General features: G+C 40.3%; 2 protein-coding genes across 2 annotated transcripts in view; one reads left to right on the top strand and one right to left on the bottom strand.

The window, feature by feature from the left end:
• The window catches only part of nid1b (nidogen 1b), a 68,139-nt gene extending 58,694 nt beyond the window's left edge, over window positions 1-9,445 (bottom strand). The window contains exons 1-2 of the mRNA XM_088075141.1: window positions 9,082-9,445; window positions 32-334 (exon numbers count right to left, since the gene is read on the bottom strand). Of these exons, the coding sequence (XP_087931267.1) occupies window positions 32-334; window positions 9,082-9,288 (510 nt within the window). The 5' untranslated portion in view covers window positions 9,289-9,445. The remainder of the gene's footprint in view (window positions 1-31; window positions 335-9,081) is intronic.
• A 5,286-nt stretch (window positions 9,446-14,731) lies between these two features.
• On the top strand, window positions 14,732-24,316 carry gpr137bb (G protein-coupled receptor 137Bb). Its single transcript, XM_042515689.2, has 7 exons — window positions 14,732-15,438; window positions 17,517-17,566; window positions 18,110-18,332; window positions 18,788-18,937; window positions 20,103-20,231; window positions 21,019-21,140; window positions 21,516-24,316. The coding sequence occupies exons 1-7, from the start codon at window positions 15,037-15,039 to the stop codon at window positions 21,634-21,636; spliced, it is 1,197 nt and encodes a 398-aa protein (XP_042371623.1). The 5' UTR covers window positions 14,732-15,036; the 3' UTR covers window positions 21,637-24,316.
• Window positions 24,317-27,020: the final 2,704 nt, after the last annotated feature.

Genomic DNA, 27,020 nt, shown 5'->3' on the forward strand with positions numbered 1-27,020 from the left:
AAGAAAAAACAATTCCCAGACTGTCTCTTACCTCACTGTCCTGTTGGTCCCCTCGTTCAGACGTCCCCCTGGCCCTCATGTTCTCCCAGGTGACCACGAGGACGCCGGTGGGCTCCACTCCATCATCTCTGGGGAAAGCTCGCCTGACGATCTCAGCGGCTCGATCCAGAACCTCCGGGCTGCTGTCCCACCTGTAGAAGACCTTCCCATGTCCGTCCCTGTCCTCCAGGTCTCCCAGCAGAGCTGCAATCATTTTAAAACTGGCAGGCATCTTTCCCAGGTACTCCTCTTCAGCCGGAGGTTTGACCATGGACACAAATCCATTCGTGTTAATCTGGAACAGAAGACGACAGGTTTAGTGTTAATGAAAGGGTTAATACAGTATTTCACTGCAGTATCAGTCTCCTGGATCACAACCAGCTGTAATATTTGACTTACAGCCTGCAACCAATTCTGGCCCCTGTTAGGGTGCTGGGTGGCCCCCCAGCCATTTTCTAATTGACAATAACAATAAAGTGATTGATTCTGTGAATCATTTTGTCCTTTTAGTCTCAATAAGGTGTCAGAGTGCAAAAACAGCATCAAAATAGAGCTGGTTGATCAAAAAAAGAGCCAGAAGAGGATCTCCTACACCCCGACAGAGGTCCTAGCTTGGACCCTTATGTCCTAATATCCAAGAACACCTAAAATCCTAATAATTTCCTCAATCTGAGAATTGTTCCCAAAACCAAGAAATGTCCTAAAATCCTACAAATGCTCCAAGATACTAAAAGTGTCCTACAATCATAGAAATTACCAAAAATCCTACAAATGTCCTCAAATCCAAGAAATTTCCTCAAATCTGAGAGATGTCCTAAAATCCTAGAAATGTTCTCAAATCAGAGAAATGTCCTTAAATGTTAGAAATGTCCTACAATTGTCCTAAAATCCAAGAAACGGTTTAAAATTCTAAAAGTGTACTTAAATCTGAGAAATGTCCTGAAATCTAGACACATGTATGTAGCTGTTGCGAGTGGCCCCTGGCCTCTTATCATTTTGCAATAGTGGCCCCTAGGTAAAGCCAGTTGGGTCTCCCTGGTATCGACCATTTTGGGGTTTCCAGTCGACCGTGAAGGAAAGAAGAAACTTATAGGAGAGTCCAGGTGCTGTTAGTTTATAAATCTGGAGGTTTGAGCGGAGACAGGGGGTCAGCTGGGTTTGTCCTGTTCCAGTTAGACGTCCAGTTTAACCTCAGATGCTGGACTCTGGTCCCGCTCTGCTCGCTTTGTCAGCCCACAGGAATTCCACACAATGACTTCTCATTCACTCAGAAGAACCTCTTTAACCTCATTAACTCAAATCCGCCTCACACACTGAATGCCGAAGTCTCTGTGCGAGTCCACAACACCACAAACTGAGTGATCCTGTCCATCGAGGCAGGACACTAAAGCTTCAACTCACACCATTACTTCAGTTCAGGACGTCCACATTAACACTTTCTTTAAATATGATCACGGTTGATTATTTTAACCCCTGCATTTTACGCACCAAGAGCTACATTTTTATTTCATCTAAAAGCATGAATTGGAGAAAGAATATCTTATTTTAAATCATCTCTAAAGAATTTAAAATTCCCGGAGTAACAGCAGAGGGGACGTTTGTTGACGTCGTCAGGTTTGCGGCGCTGAAGCCCTCCGGCCTGATTCTTATCTCATGAATGTGAATAAATGAATGCGATGCAGAAACATTCAGCCGACACCCGACAAGCCCGGGACCAAAGCGGCACGACTAAACAAACGGAGACGCAGATGAAGCGTTTCAACCACAAGGTCGGCTCTGCTTCGTCTGGTACGCTTTTTTTGCGTTTCCATTGTGAAAAGTTGTGGATGATCCCTTTAGTAACTTTTGAACTGTCCCCATTTTTCATCGCCCGTCTGTTGAGGTACCAAACACACTGATCGGTACTACAGGGGGCGCTAGAGACGATGTTTGTCATATATTAGTAAATTAAAAAACGTTTAACCACTGTTCATACTGTGACAAGTTCTCATACATTAGAAAACAATAATAGTTATAAATGATTAACCTCTATTCATACCTTAAAAAGGTTTTCATACATTAGTATAGCGTAACTATAAAATGTTTATAAAATGTTTTCATACATTATAAAACTATAACTGCAAGTTTTTTCATACATTAGTAAACTCCAACTATAAAATGTTTACCCGCTGTTATTACTGTGACAAGTTTCATACATTAGAAAACCTATAACTGCAAAATGTTCAACTTCTCATATCATAAGAACAGTTTCATACATTAGAAAACCCTAACTATAAAACGTTTAACCACTGTTCATACCTTAAAAAGTTTTTCATACATTAGAGAACTATAACTGTAAAATGTTTAACCACTGTTGATACTGTGATGAGTTTTTCATACATTAGAAAACTAAAACTGTAAAATGTCTGGCTGTTTGAGTTTTTATGTTAATCATCTTAAATTTGTTTCAGATAAATGTAATCATCCAGTTTGCTGCTAGTTAGGAGATGTGTTTCGGCTGCTGCTGAAGGACAGAAGGAAAGTCGTCCTCCACCGAGTGCGAGCTGGTCCTGATGTTTGGCTCATCAGCAGCTGCGGATATAAACTGCGTACGTTAAACTCGTCCATCTTATCTCGCACAGACATTCGGCCGTCAGCCCGGCAGGAAGAGAGAAAACAGCTGTTGTGCACTCGTGCGTCCTTCACGCTGCTCAAACCTTTTCTGACAGACTTTGCTGACTGCTGAGAAACAGCAGATTTTCTTTAAAAAAGGAAAAGGTTTCAGCCGTATATTCAGCTTTACATCCCCGTTCATAAAGATAATTACCTCCATGAAGGCCATCAAATCCTCAACTTTTCTTTCTTCCCTTCTTTTTTCTGTATTTTTCATCTGTTCCTCTATTTCTTTTGTCTTTTTATGTGTCTTTGCTCATTTGTTTAGTTCTGGCTGGCTGCTGTCCTCCCTGCATGTAATGGTCTCACCTTTGTTGGACAACAAAGTTTAGGGGAAAAAAGAAAGAAGAAATAACATCCAAAATTTACAAGAAATTGGTAAAAAAAAAAAAAAAAAAGGGTAAATACAGTAATTCCCCAAGTTTTTTCCTTTTTCTCTCGCCTTTTAAAAAATAATTTATGTACTAATTTCTTAAAATTTGTGGAAAATTTCTTTCAAAATGATTTTTCATGATTTTGAAATAAAACCAAACTGCTCAGGGCTCAAAGGGTTAAATACATGTGAAAGAAAGTGATGTTGCTCCAGATTTTAAAGGCTTGAACCTTAACAGGAGCATACGAGTCCACCTGAGCCGGGTGGATGCAGGTGACATAAATCGTTTCAAGCGACCGGCAGCAGAGAGGTCAAAGGTCGGCGCCTCTGCACACACGACAGACGGATCTGTGAGCGCGAGGCGATGCTGCGGGACGAGAGCGGAGATAAAACGAGAGCCGTTCTGCTCGGCTGCGTCTGTAAAGACTTCCTCCACGGAAACGCATGATCGACAGCAGCATGTGGGTGAAAGGCCGGCGTCTCCCGGCAGGTATCCGACTTTAGAGAAGACGCCTGCAGAGACGAAGACACTCGAGCTTCATCACAGGAAGTCTTTTGTCTGAGCGGAAAACAAGCTAACGACACCCCCGAAGCTCTCACGAGTTCACAGGTTGATCGAGACGACGCTGACGGGTTCAGGAAGCGTTCAGCTTCTGTGAAGAGATTAAGGAGAGCAGGAATACATGCAGCGCGTCTGAGTCAGTTAACCCTTTAACAGCTGGATCAGCGTCCGTTTTAAACCTCTGAAACCTCAGAAATATGACAACTCAGGGAGAAAAACATGAGCAACTTTTTCAAAGAAATTCCCTCAAGATGATCTTGAGATTTCACGTTTATGAGAAAAAGACACATGCAAGTTCACAATGACCTTGACCTTCGACCCCCAAAATCTAATTAGTTCATTCTTGAGTCCAAGTGGATGTTTGTGCAAAATTTGAGGAAATTCCAGCTTTGCTTAACACCGGCGCAGAAGCATAAAAAATCATCACAAAGACATATAAAACATCTTAAAAAGAGACAAAACTGTCTCAATGAGACACAAAATCGCATCAATGAGACACAAAACAACTACAAAAAGACACAAAACCGCCAAAAGGAGACATAAATTACCCCAATAAGACACAAATGCCTCAAAAAGAGACACAAAACCACCAAAAACAGACAAAAATCGCATTCTAGAGATGAATTCACAAGAATGAGACGGACACAAGGTCCCAGCAAACTTTAACCTTCAGCTGCCAAAATCTAATCTGTTCATTCTTGAGTCCAAGTGGACGTTTGTGCCAAATCTGAAGAAACTCCCATCAAGGCTTTCTTGAGATGTTGCATTTTTGTTTATGGACCAGACGGAAGAAGCCAGAAACATGACGCCTCCAGCATGGACAAAAAAACAACCACAAAAAGACAAACGGACGTCTTTCTTTGGGCCGTCCACAAAAAGACACAAAACAACCACAAGGAGACAACCTCCAAAAAGACACAAAACTACCTTTGCTGTTGCTTCAGTATAAAATTGAAGAAATTTTTTAAAATTGGGTGAAAATTATGATTTAAAGAGCTAAAATAAGTCACTTCAGCTTCCTGTTTATTCATTTTAGACTGAAAGTTCGGGAAGTGTGAATAACCTCGTTTGTCGGTTTTCCAAAAATCACGCAAACGTTCTGTTTTTGGTCGTTCTGGTTAATTAAACGACGCTCTGAGACTTTTTCATGTAAGTTAACATGAAAGAAAAACGTCATTTTTATCTAAAAGGAAGTGAGAGCAGAGTTTCTGTCACAGACTAACACCTGAAAAATCACAGACACGTTCCTTTAAAAAGTCAAAAACAAGAGTAACGTGACGTGTCTGCTGCACCTAACGATCACTCTGCACATGTCAGGAACGCGCACGTCTGATCTGCCAGCTGACGTCACGCGTGTCCGACCCCTGAGATCATCGTTATCAGCGTGAGAACCGCGCAGGAAACACTCTGAGCGCTGCCATCTGGTTCAGGAGGACAGATGTCTCGTCTCTACACGCTCCAGATGTGCCAACTCTACGAGGACGCTCCGCTTCCTGTCCGGGACTAAAAACCTCCTCCTCCTCAGCGGCAGCTGGAGCCGAGCCTCCGGATTTTAATCTGTAATCTGTTTTTCACGTCAGTTTGAAGGAGGAAGAGAAAGCTGGAGGAGCGTCGCCGTGGAGCTGATAATTACTGGAGACCAGCAGGACGTCACAGACACTTTAAAGACGGGGCGGGGGCTTAATGGACTCACAGAGACCAGCCAGAGCTTCAGACTGTGGGAAAATCCAGCTCAGGAGACTCAGAGACAATAACCAGTTTTATTCTGAAAATCTCCATTTTTATAAACAGGTCTGTGTGAAAAACTGAGCAAGCAAACCCCGAACGTCCTAAAATCACAGAAACAACCTAAAATTCTTCAAACGTGCTAATATCTGAGAGACGATCTAAAATCTGAGAAACGTCCTAAAATCCTGACGTTCTCAAATCTAGAAATGTCCCACAATCCTCCAAACATCCCAAAAACCTACAAATCTCCTAAAATCTGAGAAATGTACTAAAATCCTACAAACGTCCTAAAACCCTGGAAATCTCCTAAAATCTAAAAAAAATGTCTAAATAATTTAAGAAATGATCTAAAACCCTGGATAGATGTTGTGGGAACGTTTAATTAAAGAACCTTCTCTGATGTGTCACCTCTCATCATCACCTGAACGTCCTCAGACTGTTTCAGCTCAAACGTTTCTTCTAACGCAGCGTTTAACCTCACAGGAACATTATCCGAAATGATGAACATCTTTAAAACGTTATTTGAACGTTAGATTGAAATACTTTCTTTAAATCATTGTTGCAACTTGTAGGGAACGTTGGTAGATGTTGTGGGAACGTTCCCTGCTAGCTGGGGATGCTCCAATCTGGATTAGCCGTCACATGACCTGAGGAATGCAGTGTGTGTGTGTGTGTGTGTGTGTGTGTGTGTGTGTGTGTGTGTTGGCTCGATGAAAGGCTTATCTGCGTTGGCTTTTAATTGGCTCACATTCCTGCCTCTGTTGGTCTGTTCAGAGAGAAGCCGACACCTCCGACTGTCTGAGCGACCTGAACAAACACCAGCAGAGCTCCACGTGTCCCCTCCCACCACCAACACCTCCACGTATCCCCTCACACCACCAACACCAAGACATGTCCCCTCCCACCACCAACACCTCCACGTATCCCCTCACACCACCAACACCAAGACATGTCCCCTCACACCACCAATACCTCCACATGTCCCCTCAAACCACCAACACCAAGATGTGTCCCCGCACACCACCAACACCTCCACGTGTCCCCTCCCACCACCAACACCTAGACGTGTCCCTTCACACCACCAAGTGTCCCCTCCCACCACCAACACCTAGTCGTGTCCCCTCACACCACCAACACCTACATGCGTCCCCTCATACCACCAACACCTCCACGTATCCCCTCACACCACCAACACCAAGATGTGTCCCCTCACACCACCAATACATCCACGCGTCCCCTCAAACCACCAACACCAAGATGTGTCCCCTCACACCACCAACACCAAGACGTGTCCCCTCACACCACCAATACCTCCACATGTCCCCTCAAACCACCAACACCAAGATGTGTCCCCTCACACCACCAACACCTCCACGTGTCCCCTCCCACCAACAACACCAAGATGTGTCCCCTTACACCACAATACCTAGATATGTCCTCTCACACCACCAACACCTACACGTGTCACCTCACACCACCAACACCTAGACGTGTCCCCTCACACCACCAATACCTCTGCGTGTCCCCTCAAACCACCAACACCAAGTCGTGTCCCCTCACACCACCAACACCTAGACATGTCCCTGCAAATACCGCAAAGCAAACACTACAACTGCAGGACACACACACACACACACACACACACACACACACACACACACAAAAAGGACTCTTATTTTGTAAACAGGTTTAAAATGCGTGGAGGCGAGTAAAGGAGGCAATAGAAAAGCTTATCAGGTGTAAACAAACAATCAGAGCAGCTCTCAGACTGAAGAGACAGTCATCAAACTCCTCAGGCGAGCGTGTGATCGCTGCAGAAAACTGCAGCTGAAACATTTGAAACATCTGACAGAAAATAAGCGGACAGTGAAATCGAATTACTGAAAGATGTTTAAAGGGAAATTTCAGATTGTTTGAAGATGTTTGAGGTGCGAGACAGAAGCTGCAGGCAAAAAACAAAGCTGTCAACTGACCATAAAAGCAATTTAAATCCATTAATAATAAAAACTCATAGAATAATAATTAAGATGAAGAACAAACTAGTAAAAAATAGACAAACGTGAGTTTTTAGAACTTCTAATTTTTATTTATTTCAATCTATTTGATGTATTTTTTAATTCTTTTTATTTCATTTTCTGTAGTATTTTTTATAGAATAAAATAAGATAAATTAAATAACATAATAATACTAAAGGTAAACGATTAAAAGAGGATACTGTATTTGAATTAAAATAAATTTTAAAAATAGAATAAGATAAATAAGCCAACTAAAGATGACATGCGAGGTAAAAAAAAAAAAAAAAGACCTAATAGGGAAACCAATAAAACCAGTAAAAGTAAAAACATACTTAAATTTAAACCAATAAATGGAATAAAGTAAAATGAAATAAATTAAATAAAAGGGATAAAACAAAATAAAATACAATGAAAACGTTTAAACCAACGCTTTAAAACACCAAAAACACGACAAACTGACTACGACTCGCCTTCAAAAATACAAACTGTCCCTTTAAACGGTCGAGAGGTGAAAATCTGAGAGCATCTGAAGCGTCAGACGAAGTGTGAGACTGAAAGGAGCTGAGGTGTCACTCGCTGATTGAACAGAAAACTTTATCATCACGTGTCAACAGACAAACAGGAGAGAAGTGATTGAAAGTGAAGACTTTATCACTTAACAGAGAGATCAATCAGGCCGTCCCGATCAATAATCAGTAATTAAATAAAAGCACTTTAAATTTCAGAGTGAGGAAAGCTGAGGATAAAAGAAGACTGATCCACAAAAAACAAAAAAACTACAACTAAAATACTCCTTAAGTCACAAAGCCTTCAAAATAAATACATAAAAATAAAAAACAGAATTTAAAACCAAACTCTCCTTAAATAAATCCTATTTTAAAGCAGAGAAAAGTATAAAGTTCAGGAAAAATTAAATATTTTAATCCCAATTTTTCTTCTTTAAGGATGTACAGATTCTGTCCATCATTATTTTAAACACGTTACAGTATCACGGTGAAATGTAACTAAGTACTTTTACTCACAATCTACAAGTTTGAGGTACTTGTACTTTACTTGACTATCTTAATTACTTTATACTTTTTCTCCTACACATTTCAATATTGTACTTTTACTTTGCTTCATTTGTCCGACAAATTTAGTTACCTTACAAATTAAGATTTTTGAATGAAAAAAATATGGCGTTTTGTAGAAAAAGTTTAACAATTCAAATGAAATGCAAATTTTATGTTTAAAATTCGTATTTTCTGTCTGAAAAAAAACATGTTCTGGGTCTGAAAATGCATTTTCTATGTCTGAAATACAAATAATGTTTTAAAAAAATTCACATTTTGTGTGAAAAATGCATGATTAACTCTAAAATGTGTGGTTTTTTATGTACGAAAAATCTATGTTTTCTGTCTAGGAAAAAAACACGTTTTGAGTCTGAAAATGCATTTTCTATGTCTGAAAAAGCGTCTTTTTTGTTGTCTAAATAGCTGATTTGTTTTTGTCAGATTTGATTTTAAAAACTTTGTTGAACTTCAGTTGTTTGGACGTTTTTCTGGAGCTGAGGAGCTTTAAAGGCTGCAGGAGTCTCCAGCAGAAACCAGGTCTGGTTTCCTGCAGGTTTCCTGCAGGTTTTCTGCAGTGTGCCCGCACTGTGATGAATGAACTTTGAGGTTAAATCTGGTGTATTTGGCGTTAAACGGTCCTCCGGCTGGAGGAGGACTCACGTGGACTTTGCTGAAGGTGTCCTTGAAGAGGAACAGGGACCCGTTGAGGCGCAGCTCGGCGGTGGAGTCCGAGCCGGGCGGCAGCTGCTTGTCTCCGGCTTCTGCTCCGTACTCGAACAGCTCGTGCAGCTCCAGAGTCCGGCTCAGCGCGCTCAGGCTCAGCACGCACCAGCAGACCCAAAACCAGCTCCGGGACCGGGGACTCATCTTCACCGGGAGGCTCCACAGACGCGATCGGACCAGCGGGGTTCCCCTCTGAGGACAGCCGGGGAGGAGGCGAGGAAAGCGGGCAGAGAGAGTCGATGATCCGGCGGAGTGCGGCGGAGGACTGAAGGTCCGAGGGGCGGAGGGAGGGCTGCATGAAGAGGGAACAGCGGGAGGCTCGTCACGGGGGGCGTTTCAGTAACAACAAAGACTTCCGCTCAACTTTTTTCCAAAATTAAGGTCTCGACTATAAACTTTTTTTTTTTTATCCAAACTTTTTTTTTTTTAATCTCTTTGGCACTGCACACGGCTCTTCATTCTTCTTTTTTTTTGTTTTGTAATAACTGTGTGTGTGTTGGTGCATGTGTCCTAAATGTAGTCCAGATTGTGTATTTGAGTGTAATCAGTGAGTTTGCAGCTCAGCTCCTACAATAAGTCTAAAATACACTGTGGAAACTAAATAGTTACATTCAGACTGTTCAGGTCCAAAAATGCTCCATTGAAACCCATTCAAACTGACATTTTTGATCCCACAGCCATCAGAGCAGAAAAACAGGACTTGTATTATTTCTGGGTGTCATTCTGGGCTTTTGACTCTGAATTTGTCATTTTGACTATTTTCCACCTGATGAGGTCATTTTGACCATATTTGGCATATGGAGGAAATACATGCTATTTCCACTAGGTGACCTGTCACAGTCAATGTAGCTGCTGATCACTGACATATCCCAGACTGTCAGCAGCTACACTCACACACTGACATATCCCAGACTGTCAGCAGCTACACTCACACACTGACATATCCCAGACTGTCAGCAGCTACACTCACACACTGACATATCCCAGACTGTCAGCAGCTACACTCACACACTGACATATCCCAGACTGTCAGCATAATATTAATAAGAAGAACAACAATATGGTTAAAATAATCCTTTTGGGTTTTTTTTTCTTTATCTAAAACAAAAATTGCATCAAGACAAAAACCTGGCATTTAAAGGGTTACAATTCTGAAAATTAATGAAAATTTGATATTTATGATTAGGACTGATGTTGGTTTGAAAACAAAAACTCAGTGAAGTAAAAAATAAAACTGATGTATAATATTTTCGTAGCTTGATTTTGAAAAGCGTATTTTGTGTGCAGAGCGGTATGACTGTGAGTATTTGACTCTGTGCATGAATAATAAGGCCTAAAAATCTGAATGTCTAAACATCAGTGGTGCTCCTAACCATTAACATATCCCGGGCTGTGATAATAATATTTTTTTTTTTAAATTAAATACAATTAATTTTTCGAGTGTGGACTTTTTCCATCTAAAAACATAGTGGCATCATATCAAAAACCTGGCATTTAAAAGGTTAAACTTCTAAAAGAAAATTAATGATCACTGATATTTATGATTAGGACGGATGCTGGTTAAAAATAAACTGATGAAAGTAGAAAATAATATTAACGTATCATTTTTTAAAGCACGTTTTGAAGTGATCGCTAATGATTACAGCTCACAGTGACTGGTGTATAAATGTCGGCTTTAACTTTTTAACGGAGCTGCTTCACTCAAAAAACAGACTCCAGATGAAATATTGCTGCGTTTACTGCACTCTCATTTGTGTTTTGACGACACACTGTTGGTTTTTACGCTGCTGTGTGACCTCGTCTTGGCAGTCTGACTTGTGAAAGAGGTTTTAATCTCAGTGTCACTCCTTCGTTAAAGACATATTTGGGTGAATTATCCCTTTATATCGTCACAATAGCTGATTTATGTTGTAAAATGCAGCTGTGTGTGTTTAGTTGTGGCTGCTGAGGCTGGACGTCCCCGCTCTATCAGCCGTGACTGAACGCCGTGTGCAGTTTGACACGCTGACCCGGACGTAACCATGACGCCGAGGAGTCAACAAAACAACCATCTAATCTAAGTTTTGACTAAATTATCCAAAAAGTCAGGACAGAGTGACAACTCCTGAAAAAGGTTACTAAAATTCCTCCAAAACATTTTTTTTTCACATCAAATGCAGCAGCAGATTTTTTTTAAAATTGTTTTTACCCTTTATTCATCATTAAGTGCATACAGAGCTGGAATAACCTCCCAGATTATTATTATTATTATTATTATTATTATTATTATTATTATTATTATTATTATTATTATTATTATTATTATTGTAGTTTGGGTTAATTACATTAATGCACATGTTGGCAGTTATTTGTGAATTTCTGCACATCTTATGATTAATATTTTTGCACAAAACTGGACAGCTCTATCATTCTGTAACAGCTGTTTGTCATATTGCTCCTTTTAACGTTTTTTTGTATTTTTATTATGATTTTTCTTATATTTTCATCTGTTTTATATTTATGTTCTTGAGTGTTGCAGCACTTTGTCTTTTTTTTATTTTTCTTAATATGCTTATTGTATGTTTGATGTTTGTGCCAAAGAAAATTCCTTGTAAGTGAAAACTTAATAAATGATAATAATAATAATAATGATAATAATAATAATAATGATAATAATAATAATAATAATAACAAGAGAAAGAAATAATTCAGATTCAGGAAACTGTCACCATCTAGTGGACACAGTGTCTCCCTGCACATCCTGTACTTTCCATCCTCCCTTACAAAAAAAAGAGCAACAAAGGACGTATGACCCAAAAATGAGCAAGAAATAAGTAAAACGTACAAAAAAGAAAATACATATAAATTTGTAAAGAGAGAAAAATAAAATAAAATAAAGATTATCACTGCAGGTCACATCCTGTACTTTCCCTCCACCATCCCTTTTTTAATTTTTTTTATTCTCTCCATCGTCATCAGTGGTAACTGAAGAACTGAGCAACGAAAGAAGAAATGACCCAGAAATTAGCGACAAATCAGTAAAAAGTACAAGAAAATTATCTGGAAATTTGTTTTAAAAATAAACAAATGAATAAAAAATAAAAATTTAATTTAATTAAAAAAAATTAAAAAGAAGAAGAAATAAATAATAAATTTTAAAAAAATAAATAAATACCCCAAACATATATAATAACTATAAATGTACTTTTTCTTTTTTTCCCTCAACATTTTTCCCTAGCTTTATTAAAAATAATTTTCTAAATCTACTAATTGCTTTGCAATTTGTGAAAAGTTCCTGAGTTCACGTGTTGCTAAGAAAAATATTTTTTAAAAATTTCGGATCAGCTGGAAAATGTCATCGGCACATTGAAGCAGCCGTAATAAGAATCCAAAACATCAGACAGAAAAGGAAAAAATGACCGCAGAGACGGAAAAACTGATCTGAACTCTTCCTCTGACGCTGTTTAAAAAAGTTCCTCATTTCTGTGTCATGTTACGTATCGGCCGGCTGTCTTTGTCAACATCATCATGCTGTAAATAATCTGAGTCGATCTGAAGAAACTGGAGGAGTTCAGTGAGTTCAGCCGCTGCTGACAGTCAGTTCGCTGAATCCTCACTGAGCGTTTTAAAAATTAATGTTCTGTCAGGAGACATTCAGGCAAATATTTCTTCATTTCTTCAGGTCAGATATTTAGCTTTTCCTGAATATTTTATAAATCATTTCAGATATTTTAATTTTTGGACTATTTTCCCAATAATTTGGGGATTTTTAGCTGTTTTTTAAAAAATGTTTAAAATTTATTTCTTTATTACAATTTTCCAGATGTTTAATTGTTTTTCTTTTTTTTGTCCTATTCCTTTTTCAAATAAAGTCTGGTGTGTTTGGTGATCACTATTTTAATAATAAGTTTCAGATATTTTTCTGATTTTTTCATCTGTTTCTTTTTTAAAGATTTTTTTTCTATTTTTTTCTGTAAATTTTTCCACATATCTCATGTCGGGGGCGTGGGGGATCCTCCTCTGGCCCTTTTTTTGATCATCAAGCTCTGTTTTGTTGGAGTCCATCACTTTATTTTTCATTGTGTGTTAGAAAATGTTTGGGGGGCCACCAGGGGCCCTATCAGGGGCCAGATTTGGCCCGTGGACCATAAACTGAGAATCACTGCTGTATATAAAAAGTAGTATTTGAGATGATCCTTGGGTTATTCGGTTAACATGTTACATAAAACATGACTGCAGAGGCGGCGTTATAAGCTGAAGTAAAAGGTGTCGTAAATGATCGTCAAACATCTGAATTATTTTTACTGTTTCAAATCAACGTCATCCGACACCATCGGAGGAACAAACAGACGCAGAGCGCTGGATGAAAACCAAACGTGCATCTTTGTCGTCAGCGTGTTGAGACGAGCTGCACAGCATCCTCTGTTATCTAACAACCTCCTGTTATGTAAAGGCAGAGAAGAAGAGCTGCAGAGAGGAGGAGGAGCAGGAGGAGCAGGAGGAGCAGGAGGAGCAGGAGGAGCAGGAGATTATCGTCTTCTGGAAAACTCTTCATATTTTCACGGGGGATTTTAAATTCAAAGACAATGCCAAAGCTCTAATAAATCGATTGCATTGTTCGTTATACCTCCACAATATTAAAGTGTTAAATTAACTGATTACCATAACGACCCTTTTTGCAATTAATGGGGCTGAGCAGCTTTTCAGCATTTTATCAGGGAAATTTCAACATTTTTGATAGGAACATTAATGTTTTTAATGGGACATTTCTGCATCTTTTAATGAACATTTCAGCCTTTTTGGAAGTTTTGACAGTGGCATTTCAACATTTTTCACAGGGACATTTCAGCTTTTTTTGATATTTTCATAGGGACATTTCTGACTTTTAACAGGGATTTCATTCATTCATCTGTTTGTTAAATCATTCAGTTCTTTATTAGGACATGTAGGGTTTTTTTGTTCTTTATCTCTGATTTATTACCTTGTTCATTCATTTTATCATTCATTTATGTTAAATTTACTCATCAGAGATACAAAAAACATTCAAATACTATTTCTATTAAAAAAAGGCAATAAAATAATCAGATCACTGCTGCCACAAAACACATTCATCAGCATCCACCAGTATCTGTCTGATAAACCAGTATCAGTCGGAGTCGCCTGTGATGCTGCTGTGACACCGTGTGTGTGTGTGTGTGTGTGTGTGTGTGTGTGTGTGTGTATGTGTGTGTTTCTTCTACATGCAACATAGTGAGGACCAAAAAAAAAAAAGAGGTAGAGGGAGGACATTTTGACCAGTCCTTACTTCTTCAAAGGACTGTTGGAAGGTTAACACTTGGTTTTAGGATCCAGGTTGCAATAAGAGTCCAGCTGGGGTTAGGGTAGGGGCTGTGGTTTGGCATTTAGTTGTGATGGTTAAGGTTTAGGCTGTGGGGCTCGGTAATGCATTATTTCACTGAGGGTCCTCACAAAGATATAAGTACGAGGACGTGTGTGTGTGTGTGTGTGTGTGTGTGTGTGTGTGTGTGTGTGTGTGCGTGCGTGCGTGCGTGCGTGCGTGCGTGTGTGTGTGTGTCGCGGACCACAGCTCCCAGTTTACCTCTCTCTCCTTCCAGATCCATCTCTCCACCTTCCTCTCCTCTCTGCAGCATCCCTCCTCCTGCTCGGCCAATCGCCTGCAGGGGAGCGTGATCACGTGACTGACAGCCACCAATGGCTGTGCAGCAGGCACCGGCAAAAAGAGGGGCGGTGTCCCTCCTCCTCCTGCTGCTGCTGCTCCTCGCTGTGAGTCAGACGGTGTGTCTGGAGGATGGATGCGGATGGATTTGAAGGATCCGTCTAACGAGCTTGGACACGTTTCGTCTTCTTCCAGTCTCCATCTCTAGCTCCCCCCTCACTCCCTCTCCACGGGGGATGAATGGGGAGGCGATGGAGGGGACTCCGGCTCGGGAGGAGCAGCATGCCGGCAACGGCTCCCACCTCCCTCCCCCTCCCACCATCACGCCGGCCATCCCTCCCTACGTGAAGCTGGGTCTCACCATCGCCTACACCATCTTCTACTCGCTGCTGTTCGCCTTCGTCTACGCCCAGCTGTGGCTGGTGCTGCGCTACCGGCACAAGCGCTTCAGCTACCAGACGGCGTTCCTGTTCCTGTGTCTGCTGTGGGCCGCCCTGCGCGCCCTCCTCTTCTCCTTCTACTTCAGAGACTGCGTGACCGCCAACGCGCTCGGACCCTTCGCCTTCTGGCTGCTCTACTGCTTCCCTGTCTGCCTGCAGTTCTTCACACTCAGCCTCATGAACCTCTATTGCGCACAGGTGAGCCGCCGCCACCACTGGGACGGGACTGGGACTGGTGGAGCGTGGACTGGTAGTGGTGGAACATAAACTTGTACTGGAACTGAAACTGGTACTGGTACTGATACTGTTGGAGCACACAGGGGGTCCTGGTTCTAGTCCTGGTCCTGGTCCTGGTCCTGGTCCTGGTGCTGGTGCTGGTGCTGGTACTGGTAATGGTAATGGTAATGGTAATGGCTCTGGTCCTGGTCCTGGTACTTGTAACTGGTACTGGTGGTGGTAGTGGTCCTAGTCTTGTTCCTAGTGCTGGTGCTGGTACTGGTCCTGGTACTGGTAGTGGTGCTGGTGGAGCATGGACTGGTAGTGGTGCTGGTACTGGTAGAACATGCACTTGTTGGTACTTGTGGAGCAAAGAGTAGAACTGGCATGGCTGGGTCATGTACTGCTACTGGCACTGGTACTGGTACTGGTCCTAGTCTTGGTTATGGTACTGGTACTGGTGCTGGCACTGGTAGTGGTGCTGGTGGAGCATGGACTGGTAGAGGTACTAATACTGGTACTGGTGCTGGTGCTGGTGCTGGTACTAGTGGAAAATGCACTTGTTGGTACTTGTGGAGCAAACAGTAGAACTGGCATGAGTGGGTCATGCACTGGTACTGGTACTGGTACTGTAACTGGTACTGGTTCTGGTGGACAATAGACTGGTACTGGTGGAACATGCACTGATATGAGTACTGTTGGAGCATGGAGTGGTACTTGTAATAGTAAAGCATGCACTGGAACTAGTGGAGCATGCACTGGTACTGGTACCGGTATTGGTACTGGTACTGGTACTAGAACTAGTGAAGCATAGGCTGGTGCTGACACTGGTACTTGCGCTAGTATAGAATGCACTGGAACTGGTGTGGGTATTAGTGGAGAATGGATTGGTGCTGGACTTGTGGTGCATCCAGGATTTTAGGACATTTCTCAGATTGTAGGACTTTTTTTTTTTTTTTTTTTAGCATTTTAGGACATTTCTCAGATTGTAGGACTTTTTTTTTTTTTTTTTAGCATTTTAGGACATTTCTAAGAGTTTAGGGCTTTTCAAGGATTTTAGGATGTTTCTTGGATTTTAGGACTTTTCAAGAATTTTGGGAAAGTTCTAGTTTATAGGTTCTACAATCTCCAGTGTTGCTGACGAAACAAATACAAAACAAAATAACCTCAGCAACTTAACCACATTTTCTTCAGTTTGGACTTTTTCGATGCAGGACTTTTACCTTTAGTGGACTTTTTTTTACAGTTTTGTATTAGTACTTTGCCTCAGAGCCCTCCATCTGCAGCTCATTTCATCCATTAATCCCTGCTCTCTGACTGAAGGTGCACTCATTAAGGAAATAAGACACCGTGATGTTTAGTTTGAAAAATACCCTTCGTCATCTCAGCTCTCTGGAGCAAATGCTGTAAAGCTGCTGCTAAAAAGGTGTCATTTCTAGTCTGTCATTATTTTATGGTCTATTTCTGAGTCTGCCAGCTGCTACGGATGAATGGATGAAGAGGAGAGGCAGCTGCTGCACTGATCATCCCCGAAAAAAAAACTGCAGTCAGTCCAACGTTCGATGACGTTGCATCTTCTCATTTTTGTCGTTTAATCCAAAGACACTAAAATTGGCTGAGTGAGTGGTTGAGCGGGCCAGCCATCACGTGGAGGAATGAACAAACAAAAAACAGAATTTCTGTAACCTTGTCCCTCTGCCTATAATTTCTGTTTGCAAAATAGTTTATATCACTTCAAGTCGTCTATATCACTAATATCATTGTAAATCCTTAAGTCGTTATAGAAGCTTCAGCGGTTATATTAAGTCAATAAAAGCATGTGGCAACCAACACCAGAACGTCAACAAAGCAGTACTCGATAACTGACAACTTTCACTTGAATAAAAAATATGATGGTTTTGTTGTCATGTCTGTAAACCGACTTTCAACATACTCGCACTATTTCTCCTGGATGTAGCTAGCCATGTAAGAAACAAACGGACAAGATTCAGACGGCTGAAGCCAAGCTGAAGAAACCATCCTGCTGTAAGTGTGATCAGTCTTTTTGTCTCTCTTCACAGGTTTACTTCAAGGCAAAGTCCAAGTACACACCTGCACTGCTCAAGTACAGGTAACCTCTTCAACCAACTCACTCTGACCGAAAAACTCATAATGAAACTCCAAATCTTATACATGATCAGACTGAACATGAATGTTAAAGTGTGTTTTTTAAAATGCAGTTAAAGCTGATAGATCTGTGGTTCCCAACTTGTCCAGTCGTGGGGTTCAGATTTCTCCTTTGTCATTAGTTCAAGGTCCACATATTCTAAATGACCACATATTCCACTTTATTTCACAAAATTTCAGTTGACTTAGAACAAAAAGAAATAAAACATGATGCAAGAATGAACAGAAACATCAAAGCTCTTTCCCTGAAATTCAAGGTACCTCAAAATGAAGTGAATGGTTGTTTTTTGTTTTGTTTTTTTTTTTTTGTTTAAGAAAGTTAACAAGTTTATAGTCCTTTGAGGTCCATTCAGAAGGGACCTGCAATCCACTTTTGGACCACGACCCACTAGTTGGGAACCACTGTTATAGATGGTATTTCACTCAGAGCAGCTCTCACCCTGTGTCTCAGTGCAGAGCAGCTCTCACCCTGTGTCTCCTGCTCCAGACTCCCTCTGTACCTGGTCTTTTTGGGCGTCAGTCTTCTCTTCCTGGTGGTTAATCTGGTCTGTGCCCTGCTGGTCAAAATGACGGCCGCTGACGTGAAGACCATTGTTCTAGTGAGGGTCACCATCAATGACAGCCTGTTTGTCCTCTGCGCCGTCTCGCTGTCCGTCTGCCTCTACAAGGTCGCCAAGATGTCACTGGCCAACATCTACCTGGAGTCAAAGGTGAAGTCTCAGGTTACTCTGGAGACAAAATACTGTTAACTTAAAAACCATGTGCTAACTTTTCATGCCTTCATGCCGGCAATAGCCATGGGAGCATTACATTTTTGGGTTGTCTTTTTCATTCTCGTGAATGCAATATCTCAAGAACGCGTTGAGCAAATTTCTTCAAATTTGGCACAATCGTCCACTTGCAATCAACGATGAATTGATTGGATTTGGTGGTCAAAGGTCACTGTGACGTCGTCTGTCTCATTCTTGTGAACTCAATATCACAAGAATGCCTTGTGGCAATTTATTCAATTTGACATTAGTGAGAGTCCCTGGTATATCCTTCCAGGATTTTCAAAGTTTTCCATGACTGTCAGGAACCCATTATAAACATCATTACATCACACAGGCATGACATTAAAAACTGTATTAAAATGAATAATAATGAGTAACACCTGTGTGTACAGGGGACGTCGGTGTGTCAGGTGACTCTGATTGGCATCATGGTGGTGTTGCTATACGCATCACGGGCCTGTTACAACCTGGTGGTGCTCGCACTCACCGACATCGAGACCATCAACTCCTTCGACTATGACTGGTACAATGTCTCAGACCAGGTGAGGTGGATTCAAACTGTCCACAGGTGTTCACCAGTTCTTTAACATGACTTATGAACATGACATGACATGGCATACTCAAACGTTTTTAATTCCTGAGTAAAATGATTAACAGCACAGAAGTTTGACAGAAGCTGAAGTCAGAGTCCTGCAGTCAGGAGAGGTTGGCCTATTATCAGCACAATGTGCTTCAATTTACCTGAAGTTTGTTTCAGATGGAGCTTTTCATTTTTATATAATGCTGGAAAGTTAAATAAATAATAATAAATCATATGTTTATTACACTCCAACACACCATGGTCACATGACACTGTGTCAGTGAACTATGAGGGCAAAAAACAAACCACAAAAAAGAGCAAAATAATTGTTCTTTAATCGTAATCAAAGTAAAATGTTCAGTTAATGGTGATATTGATTTTAGGTATGAGGCTCGGACCTTTGCTGGGAGGAAATTTTAGTACCTGGACCTCTGTGAGTTTTAGTAGAATAGGTCCTCCAGCTGGTGATGCTGTTCTACAGTATATTTGTCATGTTCAATGTCTGACAGAAAATAAATATTTAAACCTAAATTAACCTGATGATATCTTCATATCTCAATGAGGAGTCAAAGGAACCTTTAAGCTCCACAGAAATATTGATTTGATGTATATCGTAATATATATCAATATCGACTGATGTGAAAAAAATTGAGACTTTTCCACTTTTCTACTTCCATATCGCCCAGCCCTGCTTCTAGGACGTAACGATGTTTTTATGATTTAAGGACATACACATGAATTTAGGATATTTCTAAAGTTCCAGAATGTTTCTAAAATTTAAGATGTTTTTGATTTCAAGACCTTTTTACAATTTTAGGTCATTTCTAGGTTTTTAGGATGTTTCTAGGAACTTAGGACATTTCTTGGACTTTAGGATGCTTCTAGGATTTTAGGACATACCTACAAATTTAGGAAGTTTCTGTGGTTTTGAGGACGTTTCTAGGATCTTAGGATTTTTATGATATTAGGATGTTTCCAGGATGTCAGGAATAATCTGAATTAGTGTTAGCATGATCAGGGTTAGGATTGGCGTTGGGGCCTCTATCATGGGCCAGATTTGGCCTGAGGGCCATAATTTGAGTATCACTGACTTACTTTTCACCTTTGACCTGTCTTCTTGTCTCCAGGCGGACTTGCGGTCATCGCTGGGAGACGCTGGTTACATCGTGTTCGGAGTGATTCTGTTCGTCTGGGAGCTGCTGCCCACCTCGCTGGTCGTCTTCTTCTTCAGGGTCCGCCGGCCGCCTCAGGAAAGGGTCAGTCCTCCTGGTGGGGTCAGGTGACCTCTGACAGACTTGCACCTTGTTTAGCTGTAGCGTAAATCTAGGGACGACAAAGATGGTGTCTTGTTTGGTTAGTTGACCATTTTGGCTCAAACTGACTTATTCCAACAAAAGCTGGATGGATTGCTGATTTTTTTTTCTTAGACATTCATGTTCCCCAGAGGATGAATCCTACTGACTTTGGCGATCCTCTGACTTTTCACCTAAACTTTCATGAGGTCAGCATTTCAAAGTGGCCAGTACTTTGATTTCCGACCAAACATAGTGATACAGGAATGAGCGCTAAAACCCAGAAATGAGTTTTTGGACTTCGAGCTCCCTCGTCTTGGGGTCAATGGGCGTTTTGGTTGTAAAGGTCTGTGGTTAACACTTAAAGAAATACTTTATCTAAAAAAACAAACATTTTTAGATGTTTATGCCATGTTACTTTGAATTTGTGGAAAACATTTTTTGACATGCCTCCACATTAAAACGGCCAACATACCGATGGTTTAATTGGCTTGTTTGATTAATTAGGGTTCAAGCTTAACGGACAAACTTTCTTTAAACTTTACATTATAATCCAGTTTAATCGGTCCGAAGTTCGGTACTTCCCAAACATGCATCTTCCATAAAAACATCGGATTTAAACTGAAAGTGAAACGTGCCCCTGCCCTCTTCAGAGTCAGACGCCAGTACGAAGGTTTTTTCGTGGATTTTTTTGATGGATTTTATCAGCAGAACCTCTGCGTGTTTTCACGTCGACTCTTTGTCTCCTCAGAGCACTGCTGGGATACCAAACCATGTCCTGTCCTCCAGAGGATATTTCTTTGACAACCCTCGTCGGTACGACAGCGACGATGACCTGGCGTGGAGCATTCCTCCCCAGAATGCATCAGCGAGGTACGAGCATCTTCGACGTCACCGTGTCCCTGTTTATATTGTGTTGGAAAAATTGTGAGTTTTTTGCTGAACGGCGATGCATCAGCGGCCATTTCGCATGTTTCACCATAAAACTGGATGATGTGTGAGTTGAGCGTACAATGTCCAGTCTGCCCCAAATTTCTCAAGTTTGATGAAAGTCTCAGCCTCATGACGTCTACAAAACTGACTTATAGTCACCGTTTCGCCTACTAGCAGGAGAAAGCCTTGTGTGACAATCATCATTTGATTTACGTGATATTAACATGGTGTCGTCTCCAACTGATATACTGCAGCATACGATAATAATAATAATAATAACAATAATAATAATGAATTTCGTACTCTTTCTGACAGTCTTTCCTCCGACTGCTACGACTGGGGCAGCCGCCACAGCAGCTTCACTGTGCACACCAACAGCGACGAGCAGCGCCTGACCACCACCGCCGCCACCGGAGAGCTCCACCCTTACCCATAATCCCTCTCTTCACTGTACAGCATCACTCTGCACTTTGACACCGATCAGTTATTGTGTTTTTAGCATCACTGATATAGAAGTTCGTAGAGTCACTGTAGAGAATTTAGAGAAAATACCAGAATGTTCAGCAGGGCTCCTACACGGGTCATATTCAGATCAGTGTTAATACTACAGGACGCTCCAGCGCCCCCCTCAGGACGCTCCAACGCCCCCCTCAGGACGCTCCAGCGCCCCCCTCAGGACGCTCCAGCGCCCCCCTCAGGACGCTCCAACGCCCCCCTCAGGACGCTCCAACGCCCCCCTCAGGACGCTCCAGCGCCCCCCTCCGGACGCTCCAACGCCCCCCTCAGGACGCTCCAGCGCCCCCCTCAGGACGCTCCAATGCCCCCCTCAGGACGCTCCAACGCCCCCCTCAGGACGCTCCAATGCCCCCCTCAGGACGCTCCAACGGTAGTTGAGTTAGTTGAGTATCACTGATTGTAGATCAGTGATACTCAACTAACAGCCCGCAGACAAAACCTGGCCCGTTAAAGGGCCCCTGGTGGCCCTCAAACATTTTCTAATTCACAGTAAAAAAAAAAGTGATGGACTCTGTGAATAGTTTTTGTCCTTTTAGTCTCCATAAGGTGTCAGAGACAAAAAAACAGCATCAAAATAGAGCTTGTTGATCAAAAAAAGAGCCAGAGGAGGATCCCCCACACCCCCGACAGAGGACACAGCTGAGACCCTGATGTACTAAAATCACAGAAATGTCCTAAAATTAAAGAAATGTCCAAAAATCCAAGAAACGTCCTAAAATCTTAGAAATGTCCCAAATTCGATAAAATGTCCTAAAATCCGAGAAACGTCCTAAATTTTAGAAATGTCCCAAATTCGAAGCAAATGTCCAAAGACCCTGGAAATGTCCCAAATTCCTAGAAATCTCCTCAAAATACACCCAGAAATATCCTAAATCCAAGAAATGTCCTTAAATCTGAAAATTGTCCTAAAATCCTAGAAATATCATAAAATTCCAAAAACTGTCCTAAAAATGTTCTAGGGGACAAATTTAATGAAGTGGGATGTTGCTAGCGAGACTGTTAGACAGAGCGGGGCACGGAGACGCTGCACGTCCAAAAACACAGCAGAAAATAAAGTAAATAAAGTACAGAATGACCAAAGTTACAGACGAACACTTTAAAAACAGGCCCGTCGTGTTTTCGATGTTGAATCCGTGACTGTGTGTCGGAGCCCTGCTGCAGAGAGAATTTATGTATTTTAGACTCGCAGGATGTTGACGATGTTGTGATGAATGTTTTAAAGAGTGTTTCTCCATCATTTGGGGAGTTTTTCAGGGAGGATTACTCGACAGATCAAACACAATTCTCAGTTTACTTTCAAATCATTACTCTCACTAAACTCTGCAAAACCAATCTCCTGATTTCATGATTTCATCCTGATTTTTAAGATTTCTTGCGGTTGTTTGATCATTTAAGGTTGATTAGTTTTTTAATTAATCTCTAGCTTACAAATGGTGTATTTTTCAACCTGGACCTTTTTTCACGTTTTTATGTCTAAGTGACAAAAGGAAACAACAAATTTTGAAAGTGGTCCAATCACCATCACCAAACTCACCAGACTCCATTTAACTAAACTATCGTTTTCGTTTCGTCATAAAACATTTCATTCAAAGTCGACAGAAACAAAGTAAAACTCACAGAAAGATCCTGGATCATCTTTCAACTGTTCCAACAATTACCAACTCAAGTTTTTTAAAGGGATCTTAGTTAATTTGCCTTATTATTGTATCAGATATTTTGCTAATAATTTTGCTTTTGCTTTTTCTAAATATGTTTCATTAGTTTTAGATTTTTTTCTATTCAGTTTTTGATGTTTTTCCCAGTTTTTAAGTTTAGATTTAAAAATTTAATAATTTCATATATTTTACTTTTGGAGTATTTTTCTAATAATCTATGAATATTCAACAGATTGTTGGAGGAATGTTTTTATTGTTTTTAATATAGATTTTCAGATATTTAGTTGTTGTTTTTCTTCTTTTTTAAAGAATCTGAGCCTGTTAATGAAAAAACTGTTTAGTCTCAATCAATAGTGGCCCATTTCCCAAAATTATTTTCCCTGAGTCACTATGACACAAAAAAACCTTGTGAAGTTGCATCCAGGTTGGAAAAAAATGTTTACTTTACTTTTGATTTTCAGCCCTGAATAATCCTTGAAAAACTCCTTGAGTCTTATTTTGAGATTTTCGACTGAATCAGATAAAACTAAATAACACGTTTGTTGACTGAACATAATCAATATCCTGTAAATATCACTTATCAGACAGTTTTGATGTTCACCTCAGAATATCTGCGAATTAACAAGATATTTAATGTCGGGTTTTAAACTGACTTTGAAATATTAAAATGTGAAGAAATATTGAAGGAAATCATAACTTAAAGCCGTAGCCCATCGTTCTATTTTTTGGTAATACGAGCGTTGATTTGCAGTGTTTACAATTCTGAAGCAAAGTTCAGGAAAAAAAGTCTATATTTCTAACAGACGCAGGTTTTGTAAGTTTGTAGAGTCTCACCGAGCGTTTCGTTGTTGAGCTTTCCGTTGTGTTTGTGGTTTGTGTGTTTGTGACGTGTCCACAAAAATAAATAAATAAATAAATAGCACTTCAATAAAATCTTCATTACAACACACGTTCAGATCATTATTTCTAATCACTTTGTTATAATAAACAACCAATGAAATTTACATTTAACCATTTAGGGCCCTCAAACTCGCACTGCTCAATGCGCTTTTCAAAATCAAGCTTTAAAAAATATTACACATTAATATTATTTCCTACTTTAAGTGAGTTTATTTTTTTTTATCCAAATCAGACCTAATCATAAATGAATATTCATTATTTTCAGAATTTTAACCCATTAATTTTGTCATGATGCCACTATGTTTTTAGATTTTTTTTTTTTAAATCTTACATAATACTACAAACAAAATGACCTCATCAGGTGGAAAATAGTCAAAATGACAAATTCAGAGTCAAAAGCCCAGAATGACACCCAGAAATAATACAAGTCCTGTTTTTCTGCTCTGATGGCTGTGGGATCAAAAATGTCAGTTTGAATGGGTTTCAATGGAGCATTTTTGGACCTGAACAGTCTGAATGTAACTATTTAGTTTCCACAGTGTATTTTAGACTTATTGTAGGAGCTGAGCTGCAAATTCACATTTTCAAAATTCAAATTTCATTTACATGAAAACAACCAAAATTATCAAAAAAGAAGAAAAAGCATGTAAAATGCACAAAAACAGTCTTCAAAGGTTGAGAAAAAGCTGTTTGAGCCAATGAATGAATGAAACATTTCACTCGCTGATCGCACACGCGTCACCCGAGTAAATGTTTTGCAGAATGAAATTGTTTTCACGATATTAAACCTCTCCGCTCAAAGAATATGGATGAAGCTCTTGAGTTAAGTTAAGTTAAACTGCCAAAATAATGTTGTCTCTGGCTGGTAGAGACGCTTCACACTGTGACTGAGCCGACCAGCAGGGGGCAGGATATCAGCTGTCTGCGCATGGAAAGGCAGATTTCAAACTCACTCGTCAAAACTCAACTCTGAGAATCTGCAGACTTCCTCATCTTCATGATCATTAGTTTTTTCAAAGATTGATTTGATCCATCAGTGAAAAACTGATGTTTAAAGTCGCATTTTCCCACTAACAGTTTACATGAGGACAGAATTCAAAACTCTGCCAAAAATTCAGTTTCTCAGATGATATTCTGAAATGATACACACTTCATGATGGCAATATTTTGTTCACTTTTTGTGAAGATTTATTTAGCAGGAATTTGCCTGTACATACGAGGCCGGAATCAAACCTGCGGCCGCTGCTGCAAGGGCACAGCCTCTGTACATGAAGCACCCGTCCTACCAACTGAGCTACTGGGCCCCATTTTGGGTTTTCAAACTTTTATAATTTGGACAGTCGCTGTAGCGCCACCATCAGAACTATCAGCTTGTGTTTGCAGCTGAGGAAGTTTATCGTGAGGCTGGACCGATGTGCAAAGTTTGATTTATTTTATTGAACGGGAAGACGGATTTCCTCTTATATATAATAATAATAATAATAACACCAAGGAAAACATAACGGACACGAAGCTTCACTGTCCAGCTCCTAATTATTCTGAGTATTTTCTCAAGACTTTAAACTTAAAAAATTCAGAGAGTTCAGTGATGTCCAGAAATATTTATTCCTCTTTTCAAATAAATATAATCAACAGGTTCACACATCAACATGGTGCAACTATATTTATATATATATGTTCATAGAGATCTTAAAGCAAAAGAAACAAAAACTTCAACCTGTGCTGCCTTTTATAAACCGAAGAGATTTCAAACATGAAGAGAGCAGAAGAGCTGAAGCAGGGCCGCTTTTTTCTCTTTTTCCAAAATTAGATTAAGTTTTAAGGCAGACGAGTTGGATGTTAACGAGACGTCCAGCTGCTGAAGGGCATGCAAGGCTCAGAGGAAGGCAGGCATGCACACACACACACACACACACACACACACACACACACACACACACATACACGCGCACACACGCACACTTTCTGCGTCTAATTATTTCTGTCTGACACTCACAGAAACACAGAAAAATAAACTTAACGCATTTTAACTGATAATGTATGGAAGCTAAAAAGGGCCGAATTCATCGTGAAAGCATGGGACAGGGCCAAGCAGAGGGTGGAATTTTACTTTTAATATTACTTTTTATATTGTAATTTTTTTTTAAAATTTCAATTATATTTTTGAAGCCTTTTTTCAGGATTGAAATAATTAAACATACATCACCTAACCTCATTTAAACTCTGTGACCAGAAAAAGCTTCAACATATCTGAAAAGCTGCAACTTATCGTAACATCGTGTCTCTGAACTTTTGATAACATAAAAGATAAACACTTCCGGGCATCACAAATAAACAAACAAACAAAATACATTAAAAATTGTAGGCAACTTAAAATTCTTTGGTCCACTTCCTACTCTCGCAGCTGAGCAAAACAACAATTTAAACTGGAATCTGAATAAATCTGTAAAATCGCCTCGTGAACCCTCCGCCATCGTCTTTCGACACGTTTTATACAGACCTCAAAGCTCAACGACCATGCCTAAAAGAAAATATCCAAATCTACAGAAAGCCTCTAAATTTATATTATTTAGACAATTATAAATAAAATATTTAACTTTTGAACTCAGAAAGTCTCAACATTAAGATGAACACATTAAGATGAAGTTTGACAAATTTAAGGTGTAAACTGAGAGATAGTCGTGCTTTTGTTTGCTTTTTGTTTGCTACCGAATGTCATTTAAGTCAATAATAAATAAATGAATATGCC

The sequence above is a fragment of the Plectropomus leopardus genome, chromosome 3 (genome assembly GCF_026936395.1).
Source record: "Plectropomus leopardus strain MGB_pleo_1.0 chromosome 3, ASM2693639v1, whole genome shotgun sequence".
NCBI lineage: Eukaryota > Metazoa > Chordata > Actinopteri > Perciformes > Serranidae > Plectropomus > Plectropomus leopardus.

Excerpts from the sequence above, each read along its gene's own strand:
- gpr137bb (XM_042515689.2), top strand. The coding sequence starts at position 15,037 with ATGAATGGGGAGGCGATGGAGGGGACTCCGGCTCGGGAGGAGCAGCAT. Across the intron at positions 20,232-21,018 it reads GCCGGCCGCCTCAGGAAAGG|AGCACTGCTGGGATACCAAA; the intron begins GTCAGTCCTCCT and ends TTGTCTCCTCAG. Across the intron at positions 21,141-21,515 it reads CCCCAGAATGCATCAGCGAG|TCTTTCCTCCGACTGCTACG; the intron begins GTACGAGCATCT and ends TCTTTCTGACAG.